General features: G+C 43.3%; 1 protein-coding gene across 1 annotated transcript in view; it reads right to left on the bottom strand.

The window, feature by feature from the left end:
* The window catches only part of DFFB (DNA fragmentation factor subunit beta), a 32,318-nt gene that overhangs the window by 15,560 nt on the left and 292 nt on the right, over window positions 1–16,466 (bottom strand). The window contains exons 2-5 of the mRNA XM_068240490.1: window positions 13,340–13,466; window positions 11,247–11,435; window positions 9,800–9,879; window positions 5,517–5,687 (exon numbers count right to left, since the gene is read on the bottom strand). Of these exons, the coding sequence (XP_068096591.1) occupies window positions 5,517–5,687; window positions 9,800–9,879; window positions 11,247–11,435; window positions 13,340–13,466 (567 nt within the window). The remainder of the gene's footprint in view (window positions 1–5,516; window positions 5,688–9,799; window positions 9,880–11,246; window positions 11,436–13,339; window positions 13,467–16,466) is intronic.

The following is a 16,466-nucleotide window of genomic DNA, read 5'->3' as shown; positions in this document are numbered from 1 at the left end:
AGCGGAACGGGCAGAGCGCCGGTGGCTTGCTGAGAGAGAAGCGGAAAGAGAGGAGAGAGCAGCCGCACGCAGACATGACCTTGAAATGGCCAACCTGCGAGCGCAAGGCCAAAATCCCTCGCAAAGTGCTCCGGAACCCCGGCCCACAGCAGGCCCGTTTGGGACTCCAAAGTTTAAATTCCCAGAAATGGAGAAGGGAACCGACCCGGACACTTATTTACACTCCTTTGAAAAGACTTGTCGTCAGCATCATCTGCCCCAGGAGCAGTGGGCGAGATATCTGACACCCAACTTGCGGGACAAAGCGCTTGAGGCGTTTGTGGACTTACCCGCTGAGAAAGACAATGACTATGAGGCGATAAAAGCTGCAATTATCGCCAAATACCAGCTGACCCCAGAGGTCTATCGCAAAAAGTTTCGCTCCCTGCAGAAAGGCCACACCGACTCTTACACCGACCTGGAGAGTCGCCTGCTGACTGTGTTCAGGCAGTGGTCACGGGGCCTCAAAAAAGACTCTCACCAAGGTCTGGAGGACCTCATCGTGCAGGAGCAGTTGCTGAACTGCTGCACTCCAGACGTCCGGCAGTTTGTCTTGGAGCGGAAGCCGGACTCCGCCAAAACTGCAGCAGAACTTGCAGACACTTTTGTGGCCACCCGTGTGCCGGACAGCCGCAAACCTCCAGCCCAGAGCTGGAGAGGGGGGAGACCTATGCAACCCAGCTCTCCTCCCCCTGCTAACCGTGGGAATCGGGTCCCACAGCCACAGAGGCCGGATGCTGCACCTGCTACTCATCCGCCTGATGCCACATATGTTCCGAAGTGCTACCACTGTGGACAGCGAGGACACCTCAAGTCTGCCTGCCCCGAGGTGAGGACGCCGTCTCCAGAGCCTAGCGCAGAAGTGGCTAGCGCATCCTCTACTGCACACGCCTACCTCGTCATGGGAGCAGCAAATCCTCGACTTTCCGGAAATCATCAAGTCGTGGAAGTTAACGACCAGATCGCTGTTGGTTTCCGCGACACAGGCGCAGAGCTTACCTTGGTTCGCTCTCATCTTGTAGCCAGGGAGAATTTCCTGCCTAATGAGCGTGTCACACTTTTGGGAGTTGGTGGCACACACGCACGCATCGCCAAAGCTCGTGTTGTTCTCGATTGGGGAAGGGGCCGCCAGTCAAAAGTTGTGGGGGTGACAGATGACATCCCAGTGCCTGTGCTGTTGGGCACCGATCTTGGCACCCTACGATCCTTTTATGAACCTGTGATCAACACCCAGGATTGCCAGTCTGGACCCACTCAGGTACTGTACAAGCTTGGGGTGGGACAGAGGGAGGCAGCCAGGGTAATGGTACCTAGCCCTCCTAGGGAAGGAGGCAAGGAAGCGGTACCTGTTTCTAATGGACAGCTGGCTAATCACGGTTTGTCTGATTCTAAACCTGTCACTGTTGTTCCAGATACCTGTGTACATGATGTGAAAAATGAACGTAACTGTGATGTTAATGTTGTACCAGATGTTGCTAATAGCTTTCATGCTGAATCTCACAGTGCTAAAAATGATGTATGTTCAAATGTGACAGTCTCTAATCTAAGAGGTAACAGTCTTGTTTTGCCTGGGTCATATCCGTCCAGGGCAGTGGAAGCAGGCCAGGTGTCAGAGCAGGCAGCTGGGGGCCTAGACCTCCCCTCCTGCTATGACAGCCAGAGTGCTCCACCATTGTCTGCTGTTAACAAACAGCTGGTGGAGACAGGCCGCGCCTTCCCTGTCTCACCCTTGCATGTCTTCCCCTTGCAGAAGCAACCCAGTGCAAAACTGCCCACAGGTCCACCCTCTATCCTTCCTGGAGAAGGGGCAAGCCTCGCCACCCCGGTAAAGGCTAATTCGTTTTTTAAAATGTACTCTAATGTCCACCTAGGTTGTGCTGACCAAAATGTTGTGCCAAGGTGTAGTCAGTTAGAGCAGGGGTATGCCACGCTGCTTCCAGATTCGCAGGCTGACACCCGAGAGTCAGGAAGTGACCCGGATGTCAGCCAGCGACTCTCTCCCTTACAGGAAGCGCTACGCAAACCCAGCCAGGCCTTTAGCGGTAAGCCTGTTGGTGTGCATCGCACCGTCTGCAAAGCGGACACTGGGACACACCGGACCATGAGGCCTTATGCTTCTGGTGAGTTGTCTAACGGGCAGTCAGATAAGAAGTCGAGAACCCGTTCAGTAGCTAAGCGCCGCGTAGAGCGGGTCATGCAGACCCACTCTGTGCGTCCGTCTGGTAGGGGAGAGATGTGACGAATATTACGAAAGTCGTGCGCGTAAGCGCCATCGACTTTCGCATGGTCGTGCACAGTTCCTGTCAGTCTTGGGTAAATGCACAATAGATGTCAATTTCCCTCTCTCTTACTGAGTACAGTAACCTCCCCCACATCCTGTGTCAGGAAAGAATTTCACAAGTAGCCAGACCACCTGGGGAGCAGCATTTGGTACATAGCTCATCTTTCCCCAAAAGGAAAACCAGCTCAAACTGGTTGAGATTCAAAATTTCCCTCCAAGCGTATAGCTTCACACAAAGGGAACGTTAACTTATTAATAATTCAAAATAGGTTTGTCACAGCAAGACCAAAATTACATTTCCTGATACCTAGGAAACAGGTCTATAATTCACATGAATTATCCTTCTCTAGCTATCAGGAATCAATTGAGAAACCGCTTTATCCGGCATGCGTAGAGCAAATTCGTTAGACTAGGCGTGTATAGTCTCATTTAATACAGAGTCGCATGCTGCTTATGAATATGGTCTCGGATCTGCGATGCACCCATCTGGGGCGGAATTACACAAATTATTAATAATTGGTACATTCCTTGCTCCAAGTCTGTGGGTGGTAACCTGACTTGCCAGGAGGTAACCCTGCCTCCAACACACCTACTTTCCAGGTAGTGACCGCCCCAAAACTCTGGTCAGTCAAAAGCGTTTGCAAGGAACTCCACCCAGTTCTTCAATTTACATCGACTAGGGAAGTCCAGACATGTGCTCACGGAAGAACCGGGCGCATGTTGTGTACAAAGGACTTTTAAGCTGAATGCCTACGTTTAAACTGGACTATTTTCTTCATGATTCAAATGGACTGCTCAGCTAACTAAGTAAGAACTTTCTGTTTTATTCCTTTTATTTTTAAGCTCTGTGTTTTATATGTTAATAGGTGTATATAACTGTATGTAATGCATTTGTGTTATTAAACGTTTAAAAATCGTTTAGCGGTTATGACCTGTTGCTGAACATACACAATCGTACCTATTCTCCTGAACTCGCTACCCTGTGTTTAATAGAAGTATACATTTATAACCCGTATGCGAGAACCCGGCCCAGACATAACGATCTGACCCAGATTCTTGCATACTGCTAAGGGTTAATATAGCGTTCTCCAAGTCCTAGTAAAATTACAGTAGCGGGCTGTGTAACTCGCTTGGTGGCAGATCTTTGAATTGTATATGTGTGTGGAGTGATTCGGTTGGTATCAGAACGCTCCCTTCGCGAGTCAGTTCATCAAATTGCGAATGCGGGTTACCCTTCGTGATGAACAAATGACCGTGTAAGAGGATTTCTGACGCTGATCGATTTACCCCACCCGCAGACCGGCTCGCGGTCTGTGACACTTACAATCTGGGCTCTATTGGTTGTTACATAACAACAACTCTGTTATGCCTGAGAACACCATTCATTTTTTTTATATCCTTATACTTCTGTCCAAAAAGTTTGTTTAGGTTCATGATTCAATGGCCTTGTATCCCTGAGTTAAGCCTGGGTGACTATACCAATGTTTGTAAATCTGTCAGGAATAGATTACCAAGTATGGCTGCTTTGACATTCTTATCTCTTAATGTCAGCTCACAGATGTGTGGCAGATTCTGACCCCTCCCCCTCCCAACCTCAGCATGTATATACATCATTTTACTCATAAAACCCTTCCCCAATTAGAAGCCTGGTACACACCTCCAATTTCAATTGGCCAATTTTACCACCGTCATGTAGCATGACAGTCAACAGATTTCGAATACTAACAGGCTGTGTAGGTGAGCTCTCATATTACATGGAAGTGGTAAAATTGGGCAATCAAAATTGGATGAGTGTATCAGGATTTTCCTTGCATCAGGTCCCCATCCCTAGTGCTGCATATGTCTATCCTACCCAGACTGATGTCACACAATTCTTCAACTCAATTTAAATAGAGTCAATCACTTCGTAACATCTGAAAATAAAACCCCTTTTTGTTAACATTGTTCCCTTCTGATGGAATTAGTATTTTTTCCAGTGAACTGCAGGTGTCATGAAAACTGGTCAGCTGCATTAGTACATATATTATTATTAGTGCTGTAGGCCATCAAAGAGACTAAGTTTCCAGAAATTATATATATGATTTATTTTAACTGTCGTTTCTCTTTAGAGCTATTAAAGCAATATGTGTGTTCTCACAACAAGTTTTCCTCAAGATTTCTCTCCAGCCAGCTGTCTGACTCATGTGACTTCAATCAGAACAGTGATGATCAATAAGATACAACCTGATATGAAAGAAAACAGAAAGAAATGCACCCTGTATGTATATAGAAAGTTTAGGCTGTCTAATGTCCCCTCATCGGTGACTAATCTCAACTGTAATATGATCTCTCAGCTGTGTCAGCTGGCTGCCTTGGCAGAACAGCTACTTTGTAAACACAGGATGTTAACCCTATGTCTGCTACCACGAAAGCAGGAAGTAGACACACCACAGATTTATTGCAGGATTTGTATCAGCTGTAACAAAGAAATGTTTTTCTTTAAAGGTTATTATGCTGCTGTTTATCTTTTAGAGCAGAGAGGAAGTTCTGGGTTCAGATCCGCTTTAATGGGGCATGATGTATTCCTTTTAAAAATACCAGATGCCATGCTGATTTGACTATAGTAGTGAGTCCCTTACCTGTAGCAAGCATGCAGCCAGTGGAGTCAGGCTTCAGTCTGGTCACCTGATCCACATGCTTGTTTGGGGTCAGAGACTCAAAACGCCTGAGAGACATGAGATCAGCTCAACAGCCAGCAAGCAGCATTTTTTTGAAAAGTACAGGTATTAAGTACAAAACAATGTCTAAGCCAGTAAGCTTCAGGGAATCTTTTTAAAGGGCAACTGAAGTGAGAAGGATATGGAGGCTGCTATATTTATATCCTTTTAAGCAATACCAGTTGCCTGGCTATCCTGCTGATCCTCTGCCTGTAATACTTAGCCATAGACCCTGAACAAGCATGCAGCAGATCAGGTGTTTCTGACATTATTGTCTGTCAGTGCTGACAAGATTAGCTGCATGCTTGTTTCTGGTTTTATGCAGACACTTCTGCAGCTAAAACCAGCAGGATAGCCAGGCAACTGGTATTGTTTAAAAGGAAATAAATATGGCAGCCTCCATATACCACTCGCTCCATTTGTCTTTTAAATGCCACTATTCCTAAGTTCATATCCCACAAAAGAAATTCTGTGCTTGTAATAAAGCTAACTTGTGTTACCTGGCAGGAGAACCATCCTTCTGCAGTACAAAGGCGGCTGTCCTTGCACTCTGTCCTGTCAAAGTAATGGCCGTTGTATTTGACAACTTTCAACTCATTGCACAGAGTCTCTATGAGCTCCTTGTATTCATCCTTCACTGCTGGATCCACAATGGCAGTAGAGTTCTGTAGCTAGAAGTGAAGAACAGACTAGTCAGTGCTACAAAAAAAAAAGGGTTATTGTCTTGTCTATGGAGATGTACTAAGTGTGCCCTAAGACACTTAGGATTCTATTCAAATAATTTTTTCTCTTCTGTTTAAAATAACTTTTCAGCAATCTGCAATTGAAAAATAACTAAAAACATAAGTGAAAAAGTACCATCAGAACTATTCTGAGTATCTTCTTGTTTGCTGCTGGCTTACATGACATTTTATTGATAAGGACTGAAAATATCACCAAGGAGGAAACTTAGCAGAAAAAGAAAATGAACAAGGGCCTTTATTTTTAATGTCTCTGGAGTGATGCTAAAATTAGTTTTTCAGTGTAAAATTGATTGTTTCAAAACAATGTACTAGATTAGATTCAGTTAATCGTAGGGATTTTACCGCAATATGAAATTGCATGCAAAAACACAAGTAATGCTTTCATATGGGCCTACTGCGGTTTCAGGAAACCTCTGCGATTGTGTATCGCATTTTTAAAAAAAATACAACCGGCTTTACTTTTTTTGCACAACACATGCGATTCTTTAAAAATCACTGGCTATGGTAAAAAAAAATAAAAATAAAATAAAACTGCCTCTGTTCAATTGCAAATACACACAGCATGCAGAAAGCGCTTGTGTTCCCCGCAGACCCACGTGTAATCAATTGCAATTAATCTACTGTTCTTTAGTCAGTTTGATTTTGCATGGATGTGAATGTCTAGGAACTCTGGCCACACATTAGCCAAGGCTTACTGTATATGCAATTAACTTTTTCTCCTGAGTTTTCTCTTAGGGGATATATATTCAAACTTGTCAATAAAATGCCTTTTTAAACCACCAGCAAGCAAGACAATACACAAAATAATTTTGATAGAACTTTTTCAACTTATTTTTGGTACTTTATACATTGCAAAAGTGCTGAAAAGTTATTCAAAAATGAAGATGAAAAATTATTGCATATGGCCCCTTGTCTCTAGAGGTGGTCAGTAACAGGTTAATAATTCTGGCTTGTGTGCAGCTCAGGACTGAGCCAGACGGAGGTACTTTCTGACAATTCTGACTCATTTCCAAGCTGCACACAGTTTGCATTAGAATTGCATGCAAGCTGGAATTTCCAGCATCTCATACACAACCTGTACTTGCGTAGAATCTACCGACAGTGCGGGTCATCATGGAAGAACAGGTGCAAGCAGTGACATTTTCCTGTGATACCTTCAAACGTGACTTTTTTTCCCCCTCAACACCTGACTGTGCGTTGGAAATCAACACAGTGGAACTTACAGAGCAGCACGGTGCATAGTGGTTAACATTCTCGCCTTGTAGTGTTGGGCCCCCGGATCGAATTCCAGCCAGGGCACTATCTGCACAGAGTTTGTATGTTCTTTTCCTCTGGGCACTCCGGCTTCCTCCCTCATCCCAAAAACATACAGACAAGTTAATTGTCTTCCCCCTAAAAGAGTGGCCCTAGACTGCAATACATACACTACATGATACATACATAGACATGCGACTATGGTAGGGATTAGATTGTGAGCCCCTCTGAGGGACAGTTATGTGACAAGACTCCTCTGTACAGCGCTGCTACGGAAGATGTTGGCACTATATAAATACTAAATAATAATTATTATTATTATTGAGGAACTTTATGGAATATAATTGAATAAGTGAAATTACAGTATTACTTTATACATGACTAGCTGAAGACCCACCGCTGCCCGGGTAATGTATTTAGTAGTTGTTGGGTCCGGCCACTTGTATTTGCCCATTGTAAAATCTTTTTATAAATGCTGCACTTTGGTGTTTTAAACACACAGATTTAAATTTAAATTGGAATCCAGCTTTAAATTAAACCAAAGGCTTTCTTCACTAAAATAAAGACAATTCTGTACTACAATTCATGTAAACAAAGACTGATTAGAGGGGGATAAAAACATACGGTAGAAAAGACGAGGCTGTGAACAGTATAATTATTATTGGTATTGTTTTCTCAAAAATAGGGGACCTACAAATAATGAATGCTACCCTGTCCCAGCCTGCTCTTGACAGTAGAAATAAATGGTTAATAGCCAGCCCAAATTCATGAGCGATAGCTTGTACTTTAATATCTAATGCAACAAACAAAATGCACATAGTCATATTTGAAGTGTAAAAAAACTTAACGAGGTGCAAAATATGCTAGAAAAGTGTCATGAAAACAACACCATGCCACCTCCTGCAATGGGTTGTATGTGTTAAATTGCTGGTGTGTAGAGGATGTGTGATTCCCTTTATAATTAATCTAAATTCATTTCTCATGAATTCATTTATTAAAAATCGTTATAAAAGAGTGTATTACTGCTTGTGTAGTATGGAGGCATGAGCAGAGCGGCCTGTATTTTGGCAGAAATGTCACTTCACAGATGAGTGAATTGTCTGGCTACAGATTCTCTTTGTTCTGAGATAGAAGAGCGGTTTAGTGACTTGAGGTGCCTATAAAAAGACCAGTGTGTTGTTCTGCACCGTTCCTGACTTACCTATGGGTTTTTTGTTTTATTTTTACTATAAGTTATAGACTTTCTTCTTAAAATGTAATTATTCTGTCACTATAATGACATTCATGGGCTTCTGAAATCCCTCATAATCATTATGTGCTATGATTCAGTCTGGCTCCTCCTTTCTGGCTAAAACCCAGCGGCACCCCCCACTACACCCCTTTTTGTCTGCCACTATACGTATCAGGGTCGGCCTTAGGTTTCACAGCGCCCTGAGCAAAACCGGATTCCCCCCCCCCCCCCCATAAGTAGCATAGTTGTCCCCATATAGATAGCATAGTTGCCCCCAGTGTAGGTAGTATAGTTGCCCCATATAGGTAGCATAGCTTCCCTCAGTGTAGCTAGTACAGTTTCCCCCAGTGTAGTAGCATGGTTGCCCCCAGTGTAGGTAGTATGCCCCAGTATAGGTAGTATGCCCCCAGTGTAGGTAGTTTGCCCCAGTATGCCCCCAATGTAGGTAGTATGCCCCCAGTGTAGGTAGTATGCCCCAGTATGCGCCCAGTGTAGGTAGTATGCCCCTAGTGTAGGTAGTATGCCCCAGTATGCCCCCAGTGTAGGTAGTTTGCCCCCCAGTGTAGGTAGTTTGCCCCCCAGTGTAGGTAGTTTGCCCCCAGTATGCCCCCAGTGTAGGTAGTTTGCCCCCCAGTGTAGGTAGTTTGCCCCCAGTGTAGGCAGTTTGCCCCCAGTGTAGGTAGTTTGCCACCAGTATGCCCCCAGTGAAGGTAGTTTGCCCCCAGTGTAGGTAGTTTGCCCCCAGTGTAGGTAGTTTGCCCCCAGTGTAGGTAGTTTGCCCCAGGCAACCCCCCCCCCCCTTTATGTAGCAGTGGGCCGGGCAGAGACTGACTCACCTGACATCCAGCTTCAGCGCCGACGTCACTCTTCTCTCCCCGCCTCCGCTCCATCTGTAGTTAAAGCAGGCTACAAGAAAATGGCCGGCGTTGTCTGCATTTGTGGACATCGGCGGCCATTTTCTTGTAGTCCTGCTCTAAATATAGACGGAGAGGACACAGGGAGACAGCGGGGTGGCAAGGGGCGAAAGGGCGCATGCGCCCTTAAGAGCATGGCGCCCTGAGCGACCGCACAGGTCACTCATAGCAAAGGCCGGCCCTGATACGTATCACCCTTTATGCACATGTTCATGTTTGCCATGGAGTGATATAGTCTGCAATTGTTAGCAATAAACACTATTGAGTAGTGCCAAGCAGTTTCTCTCTTCCTGGTAAAATTAGTATTGTGTGGCAAGGATGCAACATGTAAACACTGTATTCTGCTCAACACATTATCTTATACAGACAACTGAAACTACTTCTGCAGCCAATAGGTGGCCTGAATAGGTGTTTAGCACTGCCACCTTGAAGCTCTAGTGTCCTGAGTTTTGATTCCCTATCAGGACAGGGAGGACACTATCAGCTACATACTGTACTGTAATGGAACCCAGGACTGAGATAATTAATAGTCAATTCAGGAAACAGCAAAAAGTTGGGAGCCAGCTATAATTTTTAGAGCTCTGTGGCTACTAGACTACAGAACTGTGTTCAGCCTTGTTTTACAGTAATACAGACTTTACCTCCTTCAAGTAACTGCGAATCCTGCTTTCACAGCTGTATCTCATGTAACTGGACTTGTTCTTATACCGAGGTTCCAGGCCTAGATGACACAAGAAAACACCAAAATGTAACATCTTAAAAAGGAATATTTTTTAATTTTTTTTATTTTATTAACTAGGTTTAGCACAAAAAAAAGAAACAAAACTGTGATTATTATGTGTCCTGTGCCACCTGCTGGACTGGCAAACTTTTCATGTACAAAAAAAGGTCTAGTTTTGCTGCAGTGGAGTAAAGATATAGCTCCACAAAAAACAAGAAGTCCTAGCAAGTCCTAGTTAGCAAGTCTGGGGACTTTGGTTTGAAATGTTAGAGATTTCTTTATCACAACTGTATTAAAAGGGACACACACATGTACATAAGCAATATTCAGAAAACATTCAACAAAGAAAAAGTTTATTGAAGCATAAATAGAAAACGGTAACAACATCATATCAAAGGCAATGGATGTGCAAATAGACAACGTCATAATTTTTTTAAATTCAAACACATAATAACAGAACAGTATACATATATTGCTTAATAATGAGAAAAATGCAGCAATCAACACACCAGGATATAGGCATGACGAGAAGTGAGAGATTGAAGACAAGTAAGAGTGGCCATGGCATTACTCGTAAAAGTGGGTGGAGCATAGGGGGAGACCAAGTTGATAACCAACACTCAGACTAGCATATTAGGGAGCAGGAGAGAAATTAATTGAAATGAACAACCCCATTCGGAGTGGGAAGCAGGCAGGCAGATCCCAGTTAAAAATATTCAGAAATCATTACTAGATAAAGCATCAAAACTGACAGTTGTAGTAATCAATCTCTCTCATATGCCTGGATGAGGCTTATTAGACATTGTCCCTCATCTGGTCACAAAAGTTTGAAACCAGTCTCCTGAGACAGATCAGATGTTAGTGAGGACTGGTGAGTAAAAGTCATGCACTTATGAACATAAATGCCACTCGGCAGCTTTTATGTCTGTTTTGTAAGATCCAATAAAGCAATTTTGGTAAAAGAGCTGTGCCGGATCATCTTGGAGACAATGCAGTTATGAACAACACCTGCAGTGAAAACTTTATGATATATTTATATATTTCTGCACATGAATTATCTTACTAGACTTTTCACAATCCACACAGTGATCTGATATGATACAGGTGAGGGTTGCCGAGTTTTGTAAGTCAACAGACTGTTCTTAAAAGACTTCAGCCCAGGTTTGCTGGACCAGATAGGATCTCCAATCTCAGTAAATTAACACTTACACACAAGACGAGAAAAACATTTGTGGCTGGAGTTGTATTTTATGAATTTCAAAGGAGCAATTTAAGTTTCTTTGTTTGTAAAAACATATTCTGTGTTTTATTCTATACATAATAAAAAGCTTATTCCATTATTCAGCATATATCATGCTCCAACTAACCTTCAAACCAGAGTTTGTCTTCCTCCCGACTTTCAGCCGAGATGTTGTCATTCAGGTTGAGAATGAAGTCAACCAGCAACTTCTGTGTCTTGGGAGCCTGATCATCCGACAGCAGCCTCCGTGCAGCTTCAGTGACATCTGTCGGTCTCTTGTAAAAGGCATTCAGCAATTTATCGATGTCTGTAACAACTGATTGTAAAAAGGCAATGACACGTTATTTGTATAAAGTACTACCCCGCAGCTGTACACATATATGATTAAAATATACATCGTCAGATTTTGGAAAATTAAATTAGAATTATTATTAGAATGAGCTTTCCATTCCAATTTTCAACCAGCTATGATTTTCAAAATTTCACTGAAGTTTGAATTTCACGTTGTCACCTTAACAACAGTTTGTTTGGTTAACAAATAGCCCTAAATGTTTTTGTTTTGTTTTTCTGAATTTATAATTGGCTCAACAGAGCAGGGAATATAATTTTAGGATCACAAGGCCTCGTTAGCATTGTAGAGTGTCCAAAAAGAAGTGATGTTCCGCTCAATGATCCAGCAAAGTAGAAATCTTTATTATAGCAGTAAAACACGAAGTGCTATAATAAAGATTTCTACTTTGCTGGATCATTGAGCGGAACATCACTTCTTTTTGGACACTCTACAATTGAGGTTAAGTTGCCTCGTTCCTGCTCTGACCCTGCTGGTGGACAGTTGAGCGGACTCCACCACCTATGTTTGCCTCGTTAGCATTGTGTAATACATATGTAATATAACATTCATAAATTCACAGCCTAGTCAATTTTGATGGCATCTGTACGTTTACACAAGTTATTCGGGACTGTGCGATATAATGCAGGGCACCACTCTGGATTACACGTTATGCTGTACACTGATATAAGCCACACAGCATAAGTATTGTAACTCACATTTTAGAGCCCCTTTAACCCTCTCCAACCCAATTCTTCGATCACATCCTCCCTAGCACTTACTTTTTTTTTCTGCTGTGCCGGCGTGCCTCTGAGGTCTCTACCTCTTTGCACTAGTGCAAGGAGGTGACCCGTCACTCAGTGGGGGTGGGGCAAACACCTACCCTGTAGCACTGCCGCACTTTGCAGAATCGTCAGTGTAATTATGAAATTATGAGGCACAGTGTGGTGCCAAAGGAGATCAAAGTGTTGGACTTCATCCACCACATCTGAGTAGCCGGGCTGGATCCGCCAGTGGCGCAGCCAGCTCAAATGTGCTTGCTTAATGTTTAACTACTTCTCTACCTTGGTCGTTATCATAGTTCAGCTCAGCTCTGATTACTTTGGCAATAACTTTATCAATAATTATCACAACTAAATTATCTATATATTGTTTTTTCAGGACAAATTAGGCTTTTTGTGGCTGATATTTTAGTTATTACCTTATTTTCTATGAATTTTAAAAGGAAGATAAAGAAAAAGTGAAAAAACAAACAATGTATCCACTTTCATTAATTATAGCTATAATGGAAACAGTTCTATTGTACATTAAACCACACATTTTATTTGTCTATCTCTCCTATTTAAACAGTTCATTTGTTTTCATAATGTATTAGTAACACATTGCTTACACTACGCAATTGTTACATGTCTTCTTCTGGGATGTTCATTTTATACTTGTTTACTTATTAGCCCTGCTACTGAATTCCCTGGTGGGAGGAAAGTGGTTTGCTCTCATTCCTTTTCAACTCTATAGCATTTTTATCAGCTCAGAGATAAATAAACAGTTTTATCTAGGTTTTGTAGGGAGGAGAGAGCAGTGACTTATTTTTACGTCGTGGGGCAGGAAGTGGTTAAATTATGTTGCGCAGCGGCAGAGCACGAGGTCGACAGTGATCAAAGTGTCGAACTCAGCCCAACACTTTGATCTAAACAGGCTGACTCCATGCCGGACTAGATCCAGCGAGGGTGCCTCTAGTGGTAGCCATATTTCTCTGAAGGGAAAAGCTCCAATGTCAGACATAGCCCGTCACTGAAACTGAACCGACTGGAAACTTAACCTAAATGAAGAAATTCAGATGGCAGATTTAACAAACAACAAATATAGGGGAAGAGAGGGGGGGGGCGACTTACACCCATGCCATGTCTCGTTAACGGTCAGTAGAACAAGTTCAGTGTTATCAGCGAGATTTCTCAGGTAGTCATCACTAATCTCTGTGCCATCTTCATACAGACACACACGGGTACTGCCAGAAGGCAACTGCAAGGAGAACAAAATGCTATGGTTAGTTTTATAAATATACCTTAATGAGAATCTGTACTCTAAAATTCTTACAATAAAAAGCATACCATTCAATTCATTATGTTCTCCTGAGCCCCTCTGTGCTGTTTCTGCCACTCCCTGCTGCAATCCTGGCTTGTAATTGCCAGTTTTAGGCAGTGTTTACAAACAAAAGACATGGCTGCTAACCAGCATGTGATAGGCTGAGAGAAGCTCAGTCTGTGACTCATACAGAGCCTGGAGGGGGTGTGGAGAGGGTGTGCATAGCTTCTTCCTATGACAAGCAGAGCAGCACATTCCAGCCTGAGCCGACAAAGGAAAGAAGATTAGATTTTATAACAGAGATAATACAGCAACTGTGTAACTAGGAAAGGCTGCAGTGAGACAGACCACATTAGAACAGGTATAGGAACTTATAGGATAGAAGAAATAAGGCTGAAAATTTTGTTTCAGAGTCCCTTTAAGGGGGACATTCAGAAGTAAGCACGGTGAGAAATGTTAATAACTACTTCATATACTGATTAATATTTATCAAAAATATAATTTTGGAAAACAAAATACATTTCAGTTTCATTAGCAACTGCTAGCTTGTCTACAACAACCACTAATTAGCAGCCTATGCCAGCGGCACTAACAGCCAATCGTTTGCAAATATTTGGCAAAATATAATAGGCTCACTATACCTAGGGGCAATCAGCAAAACCTGAGTTTAATTTCTCTAGTTTGGCCCCCTGATATCCCTACGCCAATCTGAATAATCACAAATACCTTCTGTTTTAAGAATGCAAACGTTGGTTTTATATTTCATAGATGTAACAGCACAATTAAGATACTACAAGTGTCCAGCTTAAAGTAAATCTAAAGTGAGTTAAAATCAAAAAGGCAGATACTTACCTATGGACAGGGAAGACTCTGGATCCTATAGAGCTTCCCCGTCCTCTCTAGTTCCCCTTTTTCCAGCCCCGTCATTCCCGTTTAAATTTGCCGCTTTGAAAGCAGCAGTAACAGCATACAATGTCGCAATGACCAACTAACACAATGGACCCCCAGGTGCTTGTCCCCAAAATGTTAATGTCCTCCCTGGTGCCTGTGCATTGTATTCTCACCTGCTTCAGCTGCCACGATTACCGGTCTTCTTCTGTCTCCCGCAAGCACCACCAGGTGTGTGTGTGCGTGACGTTACACGTGCCACATGGTATATGCACCACCTCGTGGTGGTGCTGGGGGGAGACAGCGGAGGAGACCAGGGCCCATATGCAATTAACTTTTTCTCCTTCAATTTCTCCTAGGTGATATTTTCAGTCCTTGTCAATAAAATGCCTTTCAACCTACCAAGCAAGCAATTTTGACAGTACTTTTTCCACCTACTTTTTGGTACTTTTTCAGTTGCAGTATGTTATAAAGTTATTTTAAAATGAAGATAAAAAATGATCTCCTAGGAGAAAAGTCAGGAGAAAAGGTTAATTGCATATGGCCCCAGGAGTCACTGCAGCTGGAGCAGATAAGATTACAATGCTTGTGCACATTAACATTTGGGGAGCTACTGGGAGGCATCACAAGGCCAATTCCCGAGACATTTCATGCTGAAATTAACAAGGAATCAGCCTGCGCTGTTTGGGTAGCGAACAGATCTCTCTCTGATCAGATTCAATCCATGAGAGATCTGTCTCTCAGCTAATCTGCCCATACATCGCTAGATGTATGGGCACCTTTAGTGTGTGCTTGAGGACATGAGGCAGTGTATAGACAGCACAATCTGATGGGCACACTTATGCCTGTGCTGGTTATAATCATTGGTGCTGTGATTATATCCAGCACAGCACCAATGAAGAACCAGGCCCCTGGTGCTAGTATGTTTGAAATTAGCCAGTGAGAAAGTCTATAGGGAAATTCTAGTAATGTGGGTCGACAGCACCGTCTCAACCTGCTAGCTTTCAGATAGGTTGTAGTAATAAAACCACCACACTATTCAGTTAATTAAAATGCTTCAAGTTGTAGACATTACTGTGATTAGAGAACTGTTCCATAAAGAATTTATCTCTGGCTCACCTCAACCGTACTACCTCTGGGCTTCTTTGGTCTAATAGCCCACCAGTGCAGTCGCAACCTCCACCTCCCCTATTACAGCAAGACCTGCAGTATCCTTGACAGGGCAGGGATTGCCTGATGCCAGATACATGTGCTTGCCGGTTGCTTGAACTGGCGTTAAATTAGGAACTATTCTCTGACATCCAGCCACTGTCTTCTATGCCTTCTGCAGAGCCCAGTGGTTTTCCGGCATCCTCTTAACGGCTCCCGACGTGTGACCTGGCCCACATCGGGTAATGCGTCACGCCAGGAGCCATTTATGGATGCCTGGAAAGCCGCAGAATGTGTAGAAGACGGCGGCAGGATGTCAGAGAGTAGTTCCTGCTGCTCCAACCCCCCCCCCCCCCCCCCCCCCAAAAAAAAAAGCTGAGCCTTGTTATCCTATTCAGGCATGCCAGTTAGTTGAGACTTCCAGTTGCCTGAGTTCTGGATAACTGGGACTTTACTGTACTACACCGCTAGTGCTGTCCTATTCTCTGTAGATAAATAGGGTCAGCGCAACCACAGGGAGCAACAGAGGTGCAGTCCTTTTCCATAAACCGCACGGTCACCAGCACAGCAACTCAAACATGAGCACAAACTATCTATACAGCGTTTAACAAGATTAAACATGTAATGTGTTCTGTGCTACCCCTCTATACTGCTACCAACACCATCCAGGCCACCAACCAAATAGGTTTAGTAAAGTTGCATGAGCGGACGCGGTAGGCAAAGCAAGCTGTGCCTAAAGGCCAGGAGCAAGGGTTCTGCAGTGCAATTTTGGTGTTTCACAACTAGTTTCACATAGAGGAAGCTGACATTGTAGGCAGCAATTGACTAGAACAACCCATCCAAAATGTTGCTTTTATCAACCAGCCACAACTGTATTGGTAGATCTGGGCCAATGATCAA

The sequence above is a fragment of the Hyperolius riggenbachi genome, chromosome 6, assembly GCF_040937935.1.
Source record: "Hyperolius riggenbachi isolate aHypRig1 chromosome 6, aHypRig1.pri, whole genome shotgun sequence".
Lineage (NCBI taxonomy): Eukaryota > Metazoa > Chordata > Amphibia > Anura > Hyperoliidae > Hyperolius > Hyperolius riggenbachi.
Note: the sequence above shows the minus strand (reverse complement) of the source record. Positions and strands in the feature narration are given on the sequence as shown.